Source organism: Castanea sativa, chromosome 7 (genome assembly GCF_040712315.1).
Source record: "Castanea sativa cultivar Marrone di Chiusa Pesio chromosome 7, ASM4071231v1".
NCBI lineage: Eukaryota > Viridiplantae > Streptophyta > Magnoliopsida > Fagales > Fagaceae > Castanea > Castanea sativa.
In genome coordinates, this window is record NC_134019.1 from 31,306,761 (window position 1) to 31,324,274 (window position 17,514).

Consider the following 17,514-nt stretch of genomic DNA (forward strand, 5'->3'; position numbering starts at 1 on the left):
AAAATTCCCGTCTTATCACAAATAGACACATCATACTACCAAGTCTACAAAGTATGGCCAATTACAAAGCGTCACGTACTGCTACTAGGTTTTGCTATCACTATTCAAAAACCAACAGAAATTTGCCAAGTGTCATTGAGACAGGGACAAAATGAATACAAAAACCAATTACACATCGGCGCGTGTAAATGATAACATAAGCAGTTTGGCGCGTGTAAGCGATGACGTAGGCAAGGGTGCTGACATGTTTCACATTGAAAATCAAAAGATTTCAGTCAATCAAAAGATGCCACGTGTCTTGGAGAAAAAGTCTTAAAGCTCCTCTAATCAAATTATGACACATGTTACCAATTAAGCTTTGTCACGTGTTGCTCACTCACTCCTAAACTCCTATAAATAGAAGCCTTCCTAAGGCATTTCTACACATACACACAGACACCAAGGCATCCATGCCACAAGCATCATCAAAGCAGATTCATAAGTATAAAAGCTCTACTGGAATCAAGCTTTGAAGACTTCCAATTAACAAATCTTTTAAGGAGATCGAATCAGGCGATCACTCTTTTGTAATTACAAAGAATTGTACCACATATTCATCAATAGAAATTCGCATTTGTGAAACTATTTTACTTGTTTGACTCATTTCAAACTAGAAATTTAGTTGTCCTACGGTTGGAGGTTTAGAGTTTAAGCAAACAACAATCAATCTTGAAATTGCTCATGTTAACCCTGTTGAGACTATTTGAGTTTGATCAACATGCGAAGGAAGATCACAAGTTGGGAAGAATTGGATTTAAGGCTTTAAGTTCAGTTGCTAGTAGCTCAAATTGCATTATTTTTTTTAGTATAAAGGAAAAGTCAAACCCTGCAGTAGTGTACGGCAGATTTCGAATATGAATGTGCAGAAGAGGGCAACATACTAATTTGTGATGTTAACACTTTAAACTTATCAACTTACTATTTTTGATCTAAAGTTTTAAACTCACCTCCTGAGTTGTATTGAGCAAGTATCTGTAGCTCACAGTGATTTGCTTTGATATTTGCCAAGTATTTCTCCTACAGAATCTCATTTTGAGTACCATAAGCAAGCCGCGAATCTGGGTTCATTTCCTACCTACATCTCAATTCTTGCAACTACGCCATGGATCTGGGTTCATTCCTACCCACAACTCAATGCTCACAACGTCAAATCTCTTAGAACAATTATTGAGATCACACAAAAGTTTTAACAGGTATATGCAAATCACACCAATCTTCTCACATGTAAAATGTGAATCACACCGCTTACAATAACTAAAGTTTCTATCAGTCAAGAAACACTATTAAAATTTATAACAGAGTGAAAAGAATTCATGTAAGTACAAGCAGAAGCCAAGAACAACCACAAGAGAGCTAAAAAAAAAAAAATCTATATACAGAAGAAAGCAACCTTGGACGCACACAACTTGGAAAATAACTCAATTATGTAAATAAAGATAATTTATCAATGTTGTCGCTTGCCAGATAGGCTGATAGAGCTAACTTTCATAGGGGTAGCAACCACCAGTGGAGCTTCTGGGGAGTCACTAACGGCAAACTTGTCATGCATGAATCGACTCTCAACAATAGACTCATCCTTCAACACAATCTTGTAACAATAACAGCTTTTAAGGCCTTGCTGATTCCTGTAGCATGCATGAGCACTGTTTTTCACCTGCTGGAAGTCCCATATCACACTGAACTTTCCCACTGTTCCAACCAAGTGACGCTCTTGTTTACCATTTTCCGTGACCTGAAAGCAAATATCATACATGAAACAAACATACAAGTTAAAAGAAATTTAAGAAGATAAGATCACAAAATATAAGAGACCAAAAATATAAACGAAACATGTATCATAAGCTAAAAAAATATCCATAATATGCGGCAACAAAAGTATCCAATTCAGCCGGAGATAAGTAGTTAACAGGAACCAAATCCAAACCACCAGACCATCTAACTTTGAGGACCCAAATGCAACCAGATCTAAGACACTACACTAAAAGTAAAATCTTACATGCACACGACAAAAAGAAACATTATACAAATTATAATTGAAGTCCTTTTGCTTTACATTGGATTTCCAAACAGCTAACTCTGTTTTCTATCAGAAATTTCACAGTTTTAGAAAAAGAGATCATCACAATTATTCATGATGAGTCCAATGAAAATCAGCCCCAAATACACAACTAGATATCATTTTAATGCCAAATATGTCCAATAAGGAAGCCTAAACCAAATAGCTCTTTCTTCTTCTCTTTTTTCCCCTCTGATAACATAATTTTTTTTGTTTACTTTTCTATTTCCACAAGGTACATGTTCTTTTTGCAGAATCTGATTAACTAAACAAATGTAGAGATTAACAACCATACCTAAAGCACAAACCTAAGAAAGCTATTAAATATGAACACACTCACTAGTGTGTGAAAGTTCCAGGCAAATACAAAATTGCACTCTCCAGTAGCTTGTCCAAAAATATTTAATCAACAATGCAAGCTTTCCATTTGAAATTTCAAGCACTTAGTGACTTACATAATAAGTAGCTATTTTTTTAAGCAATTAGTTCCTCTGTATGTCAAGTTAATATTCACCAGAACTGCTTGCAAATGCAATCTGGTAAAAGACCATTTATTTGTTATATGTCAAAGAGGGTGACGCACTCAACCCTTGTGAACAGATCCCTTTTTTTGGTAAGTCTCTGGTGCAGTCTGCTTGTGTAACTAGGAGGTCCAATTAGACCCTCACCTGAGCTGACATGTGCTTTTGCAGCCCCTTTTTGGCCTATGTGAAGCCAAAAAGGGCCAGTGGGGATTGCCCAAGGCCTGCGCACCCTTTTTAAATTTTGAGTCCTCCTCCAAGATAAAAGAAAAAATTGAAGATTACGTAATCAAAGAGGTAGATATTCTTTGTGTTTCTCCAGGTTTTCAACATAACATAACGATAATTTCTAAGCAGTGAAAATTCCAACTATCCTCACTAAAAGATGCTGAAATACATAGTTTTTCAATAAAGCTTGACAATAGAGATGACTCCTCAATGGAAAAAATATTCAATGAATGCAATACGGTGTGAGAAGAGGGTAGAAACCTAGTGAATAGGAACAGTTACACACTATAGTGTTTTCACAAAACACAATTCTCATGTTACTAATTAAAGGTCACTATATTTTGAAAATGACTAATATGAACGGAAACAGATGCAATACAGAAAAGATGTTAGCTATAACTATAAGAGAGATGAATACGCTGCATACAAAAGGTAGTATATTGAATACGAAACTGAGTAATAAAAAAACAGACATCACCACTGCAGGAATCTTAATGGTGACCATTAAATTTGTTGCAAATATAAACTAACCAAGAAAGCTGAACCAACCAAATTTGCCAATTGTAATAAAATAACCATATAAGCAGATAACAAACTAGCATTGCCAACAAATACAACAGTTAAGTAGTTGCTACATACTAAAGAGATTATAAGTATGCATACCCATGAGAAATGGCCGCCGTGGAATTTATTATTACTCCCAGCCAAATGTGAATCCAGAGGGGTCAACTTCAACAACCTAGGAGCAGGAATCTTGTTCCCCATTCTGCCACCAAATCCAGTCTTTGTCTTTCCATCTTTGTCAGTAAATAGAGTGCAAATAAGGACCAAATACGTGTCAGTTGTGCCCAAAATCCACTTCCCATCAAATGTAACATCGACATGAGTAATTGGTGAACCAAGCCCCGGAAAAGCAGTCTTGGCCTGCCTCATTGAGGTCTTCGAATACAACCTTATCTTCCCATCAAGAGACCCAACAACAATCGACCCGTCCCCAGTTGTAGCAAAGCACTGAAAATTCGTCCCTTTCGAGAACTGATGCCCCTGTGTCCAATTCAACACTGGCGAATTCGCCATTGCAATGTTCTGAACCAATCCACCCCGATCACGCATATCCCATTGACACAACCTATTATCATCCAACCCCAAAAACGTAGACTCAGACGGGTCCAATTGCGAACCTTTAGTATCATTCGTGATATCCCGCATTGTAATATCAGTCCCATCCTTCTCAAACTTCCATTCCGTGACAATCTTCCCCGTCTCAATATCGAGCTGTTGAAGCCCAGTGGCATGAGGCTTCCCTTCCTTAAATGGACTCATTAGCATCATATTCGTCTCGGCTCTCATTAACAACGCCTTTTTCGGAGTCACTTGGGCCAAACTCGAACTTTTCCTCGAACTCGAACCATCAAATTTCACAGAAACACCTTTTCCATGAATTCCATGATTGAGATTCCTATAAACCTGAACACCAGTATCGTTCACCAAGAAGCTATTATCCAATGCACCCAATGTCAAGCTCTGTACACCGCCATTGGCAGCCTCTTCGAACTCTTCCAACAAGTCCTGACTCGCCCGGACCGGCGGCTCGGGACTCTTCAACCCATCGTCTTCAGCATCCTCCCACATCGAATCGTCGGCCGCCTCGGGCTTCACCCACCCAATAAACTCTTTCCCATAAACCTTAACCTTGTTCTCCTCCGTAGCTTCGAGTCCGTACACATTCTCAAATATACAGTTCTGAAACTCGGTGACGAAATTCCGATACGCTTCGTCGGTCGGGAACTTCAACGCCCAAACGCCGCTGGACACGAAATCCACGCGCCGCTGATCGCCGAACATCTTCAATTGCATCTCCGACGAAACCCTAGCTCGTACCTTAGCCCCCACTCTCAGTACCCACCACGACTGTCCTCCACCGTCCGATTCATCGTCATCACCGTCACCATCAATCTTCGAGGTTTTCACAAAGGAATAAGACGAGTGCTTATCGGAGACGATCCACTTCGCCTTCGGAGTGTTGCCGCCGATATGGAGGTAGAGCTTGACGGAATTCGCGGAATTAGGGTTCTGCGAAGAGGAAGAGGAAGAAGGAGAAGCGTATTTGAGTTTGAGAGCTTTGAGTTTAGCGTCGAGTTCGTCTAGGGATTTGGGATTGGATTTGGCTTTGGATTGGGGCTTTTGTTGGTGAGAGTCTTGAGCATCGTCGTATTGATCATCATCTTCTTCCTCTTCTTCTTCTTCTTCTTCGTCGGTGTATTGGTCTGAGTCGGCGTCCGAGATATCGAGGCCCTCGCGGCTCTGAGAGGTACCCATTGTATTTGTTGTTGAATTTGGATTCGGAAGTGGAAAATAAGTGAGCGAGTGAGAATTGAAAAGAAATGTGAGAGTGAAATTGAGATTGATTGAAAGGAAAATGATTTTTTGAGAATTTGATTTTCCCAAGTTTGTGATCTGCGAATAAAGTTAGTTAGTTACTCTGTTTGGATTTTGGAGATATTTTATAGGTGATATCTCCTCACCGGCTATCACCGTTTTCGTTTTTGCTTTGGCACAGCTCATAGCCTCATAGCCTAGGTGTGCCTTTTTGCGCGTGTTTTGTTTTTTTTTTTTTTTTTCTGTACATTCAGAATTTTTTTTTTTTTTGTTAAAAATACTTTTAAATTAATTAACCAACAACTAAAAAATGAAGTTAAAATAGTAAATTGGTAAAATAAATTTAGTTATTGTTTTTTTATTGTCAAAAATATCCCTACTTAAAACTTAAAAATTTGATTAAAATAGTAAATTGACAAAAATAATAAATTCATACTTCTATATCGAAATGTCTTCATACTTCTAATAAACTCTTATTTTTAGAATCACCCCAAATAGGATCACTTTTTTTTTTTTTTTTTTTTTTTATGGGAGGATTATTCTTTTGTTAGTTTTAAAACTCTTACAATCTACAAAACTCACCCCAAGTATTCATTTTTTTTTTCATCACACCCTCAAGGTTTTTTTTTTTTTTTTTTGTGATTGGAAAAAGGAGAAATTTCAAATTATAATAAATGAAATTATTAATCTTTATCTAAAAAATAGAAGATCTTCTGAGCACGCGCGTGAGTGCATGGTCAGAAGCTAGTTTATTTTAAGGTTTTCATAAATGTTAATTTAGTCTTTTAACTCCATGAACGATAAAATGGAGAAATTATTAGGTTTCTCAGGAAAAATGCTGACGTAGTTCTTCTAATTTTTTGAGACAATGTCATCTATGTAAATGTGTGACTAAGGTTCTTAATCACCATAATGAATAACAAATAAAAATTACTAGGTGATGTAATATTTGCATAAATTATGACATTTAATTGGTTGAAAGATCAAAGAGGACCACGTCGATAGCTCTCCTGGTGGACCTAATAATTTCTCATTAAAATGGTAAATAAAACCTTTTTTTGTTGAATCTTAATCAACTTAAGGCTAAACTATTGTCATTGTCCTGAATTTTGCATAATTTCATTTTTATTCTTAAACTTAAAATTTTTTTTTTGTCTCAAAAATTTTTAAATAGATTTTTAAAATAGTTTAAACATGAAAATATGGACAAAAAACGAATCTTTTAAATTATAAATTAATAAGTGTAACATTTTCAATTAAAAACATATCAACATAACATTATATTTTTTATTTTTTAGTTTCTTATATTATTTAACCTAAAAAAAAATCTTATATTAGAATATTATTTAGTATTCACATAATTTTCCCTATAAAAAAAATTATCCTTTTGTTTTTTAAATTATATATTTGTATTTTTGTGTGTGTGAGAGAGATCATTAAATTTTCCCCCTAACTTGTGTCAAATCATAGCTTAGTCAATATTATATTACACCTCTGTCAAAAAAATATTATATTACACCTCCATGTAATGGATTGAAAAATATTTCTCCAATTTTTTTTTTTTTTTGGTTTTTAGAGAATCAAAAACAAAATTTGTGTATCTTTAAAAAGTATATTAATTATTCATTTTAAATTTTAAAAAGATTGGTTTCTCTTTGGGTTATTCCAAACTTTATTAGGAATTCAAGCATCTCGCTTGTCCAATTTTATTTGAATGAGCTGTTATATGATCTTACATGGAAATTTGTCTATCTTATTTTAGGAAAAGTTAAATTTGTTATTGTATGTGTTTGAATTATATTATTTACATTAATTTTGGGGTATAAATTTGAAATCTATAAAAGAGATTTGTTGAATGTATTGATTGTACTATCATTATTCACACTTAAGGAAGCTGATTTTGTTGCCTATAATATTGCACAATTCCCTCTTGACAATTTGAGGGAAAGATCCCCTATATCTTCTATTCCGTATTTTAGCTCAGGACCCAGGAATTTCCCTCTGTAATTAATAACTTCTTTTTTTTTTTTTTAATAAAAAGTATAGAAAAAAGAAAAAGAAAAAGAAGAAGGCATCTACTTAATAAAAAGAAGGGGTACACATGTCATTAGGCAATGCCACCGGCTATAACCCATTACCGGTTAGCGTTGATTCGACGTCGTGTTTCCTTTGGACCGAAGGAAATTATTAACATAGTTTTTTTTTTTTTTTTTTATAATATAAAACTTTTATTTATTTATTTTCGTTTTAAAGAAGAGTACTTTGGTTTTTGGATGTGGGGGGCATGTCCCATATATACGCGGCAAGGAAACGGTCACTTCTCCGTATCAATTTTGTGTGCAGTGCCCTCCGAAACGCGTAAATGTACCTCCAGTTCTGACCTTTTGCTCTTTTTTTTTTTTTTTTTTTTTTTTTTGGTCCTTACTTTTTTTTTTATAATAATTTTTAGCCCTTAAACTAATTAATGCGTCTCATTTTAGTTATTTTCGTCAGCCAATTAACAGAAAAGACTGACGTGGTTGATGAAGTGAATAAAAAAATAATATAAAATTCCACATCTACATCTAATTTTTTTTTAAAATAATTTATCAATTTTAACTAAATAAAAAAAGAAAAAACAGAATTAAAAACAATAAAATATATCAATTTAGATCTAATTCATCTCGAACAAGAACACATTAAACATTAACACAAGAACATAAGAACACAAACCCAAAACTAAACACAAACTCAAAACACTAAGATCAGAAAAAACAGAGAAGTCAAATCCAAAAAAGCATACAAATCCAGAAAAATCATACACAAACCCATCAAGAACACACAAGAGCACAAACCCAAAAAAATCATACAAACCCAGAAATCAAACACAGAAAAATCAAATCCACATCATATTAAACATGAACAAGAAATTAAACATGAACACATTAAACATTTGAACAATAAGACAAACCCAGAAAATTTAAAACCCAAAAAATTAGCATTGGATCCATATAAACACAAAATTAAACATGAACAAATCCGAAAAATCAAATTCCCACACCACCAAAGCATCAAACACAAAACTCAAACCCAAAATTTCTGACCCCCAAACACAAAAACACTAAACTCTAAACCCAAAATTTCCGGCACCAAAGAAAATAGAAGAAAAGAAAGAGTATGATTCTCTTATCTTTCCAAGAAACCAACACAAAACTCAACAATCTGAAACCCAATGATCAACGACCCACCGATCTGAAACTCAACTTAAACCACCGATCCGAAACCTCCAAACCCACTAGATCCACCACCTCTGATCTCTACCTCTGTTTCATTGCAAGGAACCCAGGCCGAAGCTCCTGAAGCTTCAATCCTTCGTTGTTGACCACGACAGCCACGAACGACAGTGAGTCCTTTTTGGGCTTGGTCTATGGGTTTCACATCAATGGACCTAGCCGATCCAAACCTAGAAAACCCAGATCTACCCACCACCTACGATGAGAGCGAGGACGAGTCCGCCGTTGCAAAAGAACTTGCCTTAAGTGACGATGATGAGAGCAGAGCTGCCATTGATGGATTGGGCGTTGACTTGGGAGAGAGTGGAGAGGAGAGAGTCGATGAGGTGTGGGCCGAGACGGTGCTCGTGATCGTCGCCGATTAGTGTTAGGATGAAGAGGTTGCCGCGTTTCTCTAAAGTGCACATGGTTGTGAATCTGAGACTTTTGGTATGAACATCAAGTCAGTGTTTTGAGAGTAAATAGTTAATGTTTATTGTTGTGTTCTTTGTGTTTTTAAATTTGAGTTTGTGTTTGGTTCTGGATTTGTGTTCTTATGTTCTTGTATTGATGTTTAATGTGTTCTTGTTCAGGATGAATTCGATCTAAATTGATGTATTTTATTGTTTTTAATTATGTTTTTTTCTTTTTTTATTTAGTTAAAATTGATAAATTATTTTCAAAAAAAAATTAGATGCAGATGTCGCATTTTATATTATTTTTTTATTCGCTCCGTCAGCTACGTTAGCCTTTTTCGCTAGTTGGCTGATAGAAAGGACTAAAATGAGACGCGCTAATTGGTTTAGGGACTAAAAGTAGTAAAAATAACATGTAGGGACTAAAAGTGCATTTACACCTTTCTTTTCTTCCATAAACCACAAAGGCCAGAGCTGAAGCTTCCCAAGGCCCATAGATCATATTAGACAGGAAAAAAAAAAAAAAAAGTGAGCAAATTACACTTTCCTCACTTCACTTGATATATGGGAAAATAACATTTATCCTCAAACTTGAAAAGAAAAAACGCTCATTTTCTTTAAGATTTGAAAAAAAATAACACTTCTCCTCCTCCCCCTTCTCTTAATATTAGTAATGGAATATTCTAATTTTTTAAAAGATTCTCTTTCTCTTTACCAAAATTTAACAATGGTTAGTGTGCCCACCCAAATATGACTATTGGGCCTAAAATCTATTTGGGCTCACAATCTATTTGTATTGTGGGCTTTCGGATTTCCTACAATGGGTGGTTCTATGTTTGGCAGCCCATGTACCCAAGTCCCCTACGTTCTTAAGATCATTCTCACTCTTTTTCCCAGGATGATCACTTTCTTTCCATAGTATCTACTCTCCAGAATTGCCAACCCCCTCAATTGAATCTCCCTTGCTTATTTATAGTCAAAGTTAGTGGGATTGCCATGATCATTTTCCTGGTCAGTGGAAGGAGAGGTCCAATATTGTTTCTTCTAAGTAGGTGCTTAATTACGAATGGGAGAAGGTGACAGTGGCATTGGAACTAGCTCCACCGTTAGATCTGCAGCCGGCAGACACATTCCCTAGGCAACAGAAGGGAGGTCCAATACCATTACTCTTAAGTGGATGTTTGGTGGTGTGTGGGGGAAGGTAACAGTAGCATTGGAACTAGCTCCACCGGTAGATTTGATACCCGGCAGAGGTATTCCCTAGGTAATGCCATGCACTCCAAGTTCTACCTGCCCGGGGACATATTGATTGGAGGTGGTGAGGCTTCACCTTTGTCGGACGCGCTGTGAATGATTTCATCCCTAAGCTTCAGGCTCTAGGTGAGCATCAAAACTTGCCTGGAATGAGCCCATGCGTCTGATCAGTGTAAGGTTCTACATGTGGCGTCGGTGCAACGGGCTTTTATAGAAAAATGGACTTGAAGGAGGGTAATGCCCGCACAGTTTCAAAAAGAGCACTCACATAAAATAAAAAATGAAAGAGCATATTATAAAACATGTTGCTTAAGTGAATTTTTTAGTCTCTTCTAGCACCTTTCCAATTGATATTGTTAAAGTTTGATAATCCTCTTAGATAATTACACCTCTCACCAACACTTTCTGATGCGAATCTCAATCGACATGCTTTGAGACCCAACAAAAATATTGGAATATTTAACCCAGGAAAGCTAAAAATCAGATATTTGATAGAAACCCTGACCCAACGTTTATAATCGAAACGCGAACCAAAGGTATAAGTTGACATTGACCCAATGATTATAAAGAATCACGAACCAAATGTATAAAGTTTGAACGCCACAAGGAAGAATCCTTGATAAGTTCACAGTTCTTGAAGAACCAAAAGAGAGCAAAGCCTCACCTTTTCTGAATTTTATTCAATAATATTCTGAAAAACGTTTACAGACTTCAGAGCCTATTTAAGGACTCCACAAAACTTGACAGACAAGAAAATATATTCTGAAATAACTCCTAATTGATACCTTACCATATCAGGAATCAAGTTTGACCTAAAAAGCATTAAATGCACCTAAAAACAAGGAAAATACCTAAAAAACGTACTAAATAATAAAACCCTAAATAAAAGCTGATTTGGTCTGAAATTAGCAGATCCAAAATAGGAAAAAATCTGCCTTAACTGATACAGAGCTGGAAAGTCAATCAGCCATTAATTCATGCCATAAATCACTCCCAATTAAGTCAGATCAGCCCTAAATAGCTTGAATTAAATTTACTACACTTTCATCTTCCTTTGGGCCAAGCTTGGAACATCCTGCGTTAGAATCAGCCCAAATCTCTTGAATCAGCCCATTAAGTGCTTCTTGGATCTTCTTGGATCTTGCTCTTGTAATAGACCCAACTGGAACATGCAATGGATCCTTGAATGCTTGTTGATTCTCATCACTTTCGGTCAATATGGTGACTTTGGACAAGCAAATTCTATGGCCAATAAATTTGAGAAAAATCACTATAGTAAATTGACTTAAGTCAGAGTTGTCAACATTACACCAAAAAAAAAAAAAAGGGGTTCCAAAACAAGTTTGCACTCCTACAAGATCGGTTTCCAAAACTTGTCTTCCCTTTCTTCCTTGGTCACTATCTCGCTGCACCATGTGTAATTATTTTTTCCTTGCTAGAAATGTCAGATGTCAAAGATGCTTGCCACAGAATTTACATAGGTGCATGTATATGTGTTTATCAAAGTGTTGTTGTGTTGCTATTTTATTTCATTGCAATTTATTTTGGTAGATCACATATTCATTACACTGGATATCTATATATAGATGCAGTAAGCTAGTTTTAAATATTCAGAGTACAAGAGAAACTCTAGAAGTTCAAATCAATTATTTTTCTTTATGCAAGTCAGGTAAGGTGTCAATGACTAATGACTTCTACTGTCCAACTCATTTTTGCATTTACTCCTTTACTGCCAAGTATTGTCACTTTGGCTGAATTATTGACAAGTAGCATCCCCTTATTGAATTGCAAAATTACCTAGCATTATAGATGCAATGGAAATAGTTTGGGCCTTTTCCAAATACTTGAACTACTTCTCAAAAAACTAATTTTATTATATCTATTAATTTCAAAGTTTTGGTTTAGGACATTCAAGAATATAAAATCTTCGAAAAAAAATGCAGACGAAATAAGATAACAGAGCATGAGCAAATGTCCAAAGCATTGTGTAACAAACAAATCAAGTCTTTTCAAACAAAATCCATCAATGAAAATGTGTGTTGAACTTTGAAGTAAACCCATTAACAACAGGAAAAAAAAATCAAGCTTTTTCAAACAAAATTAAAGCTTTACAAATTTTTTTGAATATTATACTATTTGAGCACATTACAATCTATTTACACATAAATTTCAAAAATCTGTGGCTCAGTTATGCTAAAATACAAGAAATTTTGAGGGTTTTGTCAATGTTTACCTGGGTATTAAGCTTTTGTTGTATTCACTGTGGAATCATTGTTGGGCCATGGGATGAAAGGTTGTGGGGGACCAATTGAGGTGTATGCATTACTATGAATTTGTAAATAAAATTCCTCAGCATCAATCTAGGTTTTCAAAGAAGCAGGAAAGGAAGGATGGGCGAGAAGGGATCATAATTGAAATTTTGGGTTTTGTAAAACTTTTAAGAATAAGTGGAGGGTAATTTTGGAAATATGTTCTTAACCAAATGATAGGTTAGTACACAATGTTTTTAACATCAATTTAATAGAGTTTAATTAAATATATGTTATAGGGAAAAAATGTTTTTTCCCTTTAAGTTTGGAGGTGAATGTCATTTTCCTAAATCTCAAGGGAAGGGAGTGTTATTTGCCCTTAAAAAGTTTTAAGCCCATATAAAATGCCACATTTTGTGTCATAACTATCCACATAGCAGATTATGAGTGATGACGAAAAAGTAATAGGTCTATATAAGAGTGACAATCAACTAATTACAATCTAACATGTAAGATAGTTATGACAAAAGTTATAACATTTTATGTGATACTAGAACTACTCATTAAACATTAATTTTATTTTGAAAAAAAGTTAATGGATATCATAAAGATTTATGAAGGAAAAAAAAAAACTGATTTTTTTGGTAGCTATTTATATTTTTTATGAGTAATATCAAAATTTTCTCAATAAAATGATTTATTATTAAATGTCTTAAGAGTACCAGTTAACCGGACTCATTTATTTTTCAAGGAATAACTTAATTTGAGAATTGAGATTCATAACCTCACAAATAGCCCTATTTTGTTAGCTCAAATTAGCTTGGCACCTGGAGAAGTGTGTTCTATGCAGTTGGCTGACGATGTAGTTTTGCATTAAACGAGGATTAACACATTACAATAATTTTGTGGGCTATTGATGGGCACCATTGTCCTTAAATCCATGGATGCCAATGAATTGCAGGACTACAGCAAATCCGTAGTAAAAAAAACCATCAGAAATTAACGATAAATTTTCTCTGATTTCACATAGCACATTAGTGATTTCTAATATTACATTGACCCTCCACTTTGCTAATCAAATCCCACGTCACTGCAGATATCAGGCGTAATTGGACTACAGATGGCTATTAATTACCAAACCACATAACTCAGTTTGCTTAAGGTAGTTTAAAATAAAAAGGAGCTAAAATTTTAATAGATTATAACTCCTCTCACAAGGCGTCACGAGCAGCAATCCGACATACAATAGCATCTGCAAGTGAGGATATCCCTAGTTCCGGGCCAGTAATCTTATATTGCTGAAAAATGAGAAGTCATTGCTCATTAGTCACTGGAAGCAGCACAAAGAAAAGGAAACAAAACTGGTAAAAATGTGAGCAAGATCATTGCAAAAACCTTTTGTATCTGGGCCTGGTTTGCTCTGCCCATTAACTCCTCTAAGTCGATCTCTTTTCCATGGATAAGTTTCTCAACAGCTTTCACCTGGTAGAAGACTAAAATTTACTTATACCAGAATGGCCAATTAATTTTTACTCAATACCAAATATGATCTGCTACCTCACTCATAAATAGTGATCTCACCTCATCAAGTGTAGCATTGAAACGAGCAGCAAGGATGTAAGTTGTGCTTTCAGAGATGCCACACCTTTTTAAAGATTCTGTTATCTATTCAAAATAGAAGCCTAGAAGTTATCTATCTGACATAACAGAAAAATATGCAAATGAGCCACCATAATTAACTAGCAAAAATCGATTACATGCTTAGATCCCGAGTAATTGTAAACAAGCTCCGAATGAAGAGTGCGTGTTGTCAATGACTCCCGTGACTTAGACACAAGGGTATTATGCGCAGCTGCTAGAACAGGGAAAACATCTGGAATCTGTTCATAATTTTTTTAGGTGAAATTAGAGAAATCAAACCAAGTGTAGCTTAGAAAAGATAGAGAAATGAAATTGAATGGAAAAACAAGAAATAGGATATAGTATGTATATAAAAAAAATAATCGTACAAGTGATGCATTGAGAAATGCAACTTCTGGTTCCAGTGTTCCAGCTTGCATAGAATCAAGGAGTTCCCTGCATAATAAATAGTTCATAAGTTGCATTTCACCTTTCTACTTAAATATAAGCACTCTATATCGTATGGCCAGATACTTAAAAAAAAAAAAAAGAGCTGTTAAATTTACATGAACAGAGAAGGATCTGGGTTGCAAGTGAAATTTTTAACACTGTTCTCATTTAGTACTACTTTTTGATAGGTAACTAAAAAACTTTATTGAAGATTTAGTATCACTTAAAAAGAGTACAACTTAAAACGTCTGTTCACTTAAAAATGATGCAGAAAGTGTAATTATTTTGGCTAAGTTCACATAACAGTCAAAACAGGATTCTCCTTCCATTTGACTTTGCCTGATGTTACTTTCTCAATCAGAAATTCTGACTTCTGAGCCCAAGATCCCAAGATCTAAGAGAAAGAGACTGCCTCCACTTTCACCTCTGTCTAATCTAATGGGCAAAAGACATGAACTTGTGTGCCCCCATCCCATCTAGTTCCTCATAGCCTAGTTCATATCTTCAAAAAAGACCAGCAACACTACACCAGAAATTACAGGATTTTACTTTAAACTTGATTCTTAACAAGGAAAAATCTCTAAAAAGACCCTTACTTCTCCCAACAACTGCAGTTCTCCCTAGATCACGTATAAATTATAGTATTGTCTCTATACACAATTACAACCTCCACTACTATTTGACTCCAATTAATGCAACCCAACATTGTTTCACTTAATCCCAGAGCACAATGACCACCATCAACCCATTAAGAGCCCCATTTAGGCCTGCAACTTTGCTGATAATACAGAAAAGTTGGCACCTGGATTTGCGTTATTAAGAAAATTGGGTTTTTGAAACAGTGCATAGATTGGCATCTGGCCTTGCATTTTTGAAACAGTGCAAAAAGTACCTTTTCAAATTTCAGCTCATGGGGGGCTTTTTTCAACAACTCTTTTTTTTAAAGCAAAACTGTGGCAATTTCACATACCCAAACACTCCAGGAAAAAAAACAACAACAAAGTTTCCAAGTTATTTGGGTGGAAATAAACTAAATATTAGTATTAACATCAAAATTTGGAAGTACCAACTTTTTAAGAATAGGCTCTAGTTCTTCAGAAGCTAAGGTGGAAAGTGTGTTGAAGAATCATGAATGGCATTGGAGACCAGCAAGATCAGAAGATATGGTCCAAAAGAAAGCTAGGCCTGGTGCAATTAAAAGAGAAGGATGGAGCCATTTGGTTAGCATCCATTCTGGGGTATATACTTGTGTAGCCACCTGGGATGAAATCAGGATGAAGGATGAGGGTCATACAGTGGTAGAAGTTAATTTGGTTTTCAGATGCAATTCCTAAACAAAGTTTCATTGGCTGGCTTGCTGTCAAAGAGAGGCTGTCAACAAAATTGAGACGAGTGCAGTGGGGATTAACAGGAGATAGTGCCTACATTTTTTGTCGGAGATACATCAAAAGCAAGCATGGGCCATATATTCTTTGAATGCTCTTATACAAGAAATTGGAAAACTGTGATGAGGCTATGCTTAGTGAATTCTATTACTACCGTTTGCAAACCTCAAGGGAAAAAGTTTTAGAGCTGCATTATGCATGGTATGGGCCACTGTATACATTGTATGGATTCAAAGGAATAACAGAATCCATGGTGGTGCTATCAAAACAGAGGAGCAAATCCTCAAAGACATAAGCAGAGATGTAAAAGGCAGAATGGCAACCAGCAACAAAATGAATGGCTCCATCCCTTAAGTACTTTGGCATAAATTGGGGCATTAAGAGAACATACTGCATCTCTATGAGGGCCAACAATTGATGGCTCCAGTATGTGTCCCAAGATTTATCATTTAATGACTATACAGATTACTTGGACCCATCACTTTTTGTCGACCATTAACAGTCACACAAGTCAAAAAGTCGTGAAATTGGGTGTGCCTGTACTATTGTTATTGCTTTGCCAGTTGTATTTGTAAGTGGTTCTACTCTTTGTTTTTAATGAAATTCAGTTGATTTATAAAATAAAAAAACTAAATCACTCTATATTCTACAAGTGTCTAAACATGAATTTGCACTCTGTATTAGTTTTACCTTTTCAAAGTTTAAAAAAAAAAAAAATCCGAAAAAAGAAAAATCAGCCAAATAAAACTGGTATAAAACTGAAATTTGCTTCAAAAGTTTGAACATTTAGGTAACCCATAAGCCATTTTTTTCCCAAGAAACAAACGGAAAATTAAGGAAAGAGAAGGAGGCGTACTTGGAGTTGGTGACGTCGATGAAGAGCGCAAGAGAGACTGTGTCTCCATTGATTTCGAACGCCTTCATCGCTGGTTTGGTTCTTTGTTTTCTGATTCATACTTCAATTTCAGCTAGGGTTTTAGTTTACTCTCAATTCCAAAAAATTTCAAACCGCACCGTTTCGACGAAACGGGAAAAATAGAAAAAATGAAAAAACGCGCCAGATAGGGGTCGAACCTATGACCTTCCGCTTAGGAAACGGACGCTCTATCCACTGAGCTACAGGCGCTTTACTGATATAATAATACTTTGAAATTTTATATAATAGTTTTATTAAACGCACTCCTCACAGCTGAATGAGCTCTTTCTTTATTTTGTAATTTTTTAATTTGAATTTATTTATTGTTAATAAGGTTACACAAGAAGAAATTTTTAAGAAACTAAAATTTATGATTTGAAATGAAATAAACTACTGGTTTAACATTTGCTATTTTTTAAGGAAAAAAAATGTATCAAACGTGTTGAGATATATTTAAATAGAGAATGTGCTAATTTTTAGGGAAAAATTTTCTCTGGTAGTTTTTTTTTGTTTTTGAATTTTGTTGAATTACAATTTTAACCCCATTTTTTATTTTTAAAAAATAAGGATTATCTAATTGGATTAGAGGCATTTTTGACATTTTTTGAAGTCATAACTAATTTTTTGAATCATTTTAATATATAGAGATAGAGATAAAACAATGACGAGGTTGAACTGGTCAAGCATGTTCATAGATTCTATAATACCCATTTTGTCTATCTTCAAGCATAGCCCTCGATGTGTCAAACC

At 35.1% G+C, this 17,514-nt stretch overlaps 2 protein-coding genes and 1 non-coding gene across 3 annotated transcripts; all 3 read right to left on the reverse strand.

The window, feature by feature from the left end:
* Nucleotides 1-1,262: 1,262 nt before the first annotated feature.
* LOC142643256 (protein CYPRO4) lies at nucleotides 1,263-5,328 on the reverse strand. Its single transcript, XM_075817800.1, has 2 exons — nucleotides 3,508-5,328; nucleotides 1,263-1,771 (listed from the first exon to the last, which is right to left on the reverse strand). Exons 1-2 carry the CDS (start codon nucleotides 5,161-5,163, stop codon nucleotides 1,484-1,486), a joined length of 1,944 nt encoding a protein of 647 aa, XP_075673915.1. The 5' UTR covers nucleotides 5,164-5,328; the 3' UTR covers nucleotides 1,263-1,483.
* An 8,064-nt stretch (nucleotides 5,329-13,392) lies between these two features.
* LOC142642274 (uncharacterized) lies at nucleotides 13,393-16,850 on the reverse strand. The gene is made up of 6 exons (XM_075816613.1): nucleotides 16,705-16,850; nucleotides 14,403-14,469; nucleotides 14,151-14,273; nucleotides 13,975-14,058; nucleotides 13,789-13,875; nucleotides 13,393-13,691 (listed from the first exon to the last, which is right to left on the reverse strand). Exons 1-6 carry the CDS (start codon nucleotides 16,770-16,772, stop codon nucleotides 13,605-13,607), a joined length of 516 nt encoding a protein of 171 aa, XP_075672728.1. The 5' UTR covers nucleotides 16,773-16,850; the 3' UTR covers nucleotides 13,393-13,604.
* A 51-nt stretch (nucleotides 16,851-16,901) lies between these two features.
* TRNAR-CCU (transfer RNA arginine (anticodon CCU)) lies at nucleotides 16,902-16,974 on the reverse strand. Its single transcript has one exon. It is a non-coding gene; the product is annotated as a tRNA-Arg (tRNA).
* Nucleotides 16,975-17,514: the final 540 nt, after the last annotated feature.

Bases quoted from the DNA above. Each gene is read 5' to 3' on its own strand.
- LOC142643256 (XM_075817800.1), bottom strand. From the start codon at position 5,163: ATGGGTACCTCTCAGAGCCGCGAGGGCCTCGATATCTCGGACGCCGAC. The intron at 1,772-3,507 runs GTATGCATACTT...ATTTGCTTTCAG, and splicing joins ACGGCGGCCATTTCTCATGG to GTCACGGAAAATGGTAAACA.
- LOC142642274 (XM_075816613.1), bottom strand. From the start codon at position 16,772: ATGAAGGCGTTCGAAATCAATGGAGACACAGTCTCTCTTGCGCTCTTC. The intron at 14,059-14,150 runs GTAATCGATTTT...TATTTTGAATAG, and splicing joins ATTACTCGGGATCTAAGCAT to ATAACAGAATCTTTAAAAAG. The intron at 13,692-13,788 runs GTTTTTGCAATG...CTCATTTTTCAG, and splicing joins ACCAGGCCCAGATACAAAAG to CAATATAAGATTACTGGCCC.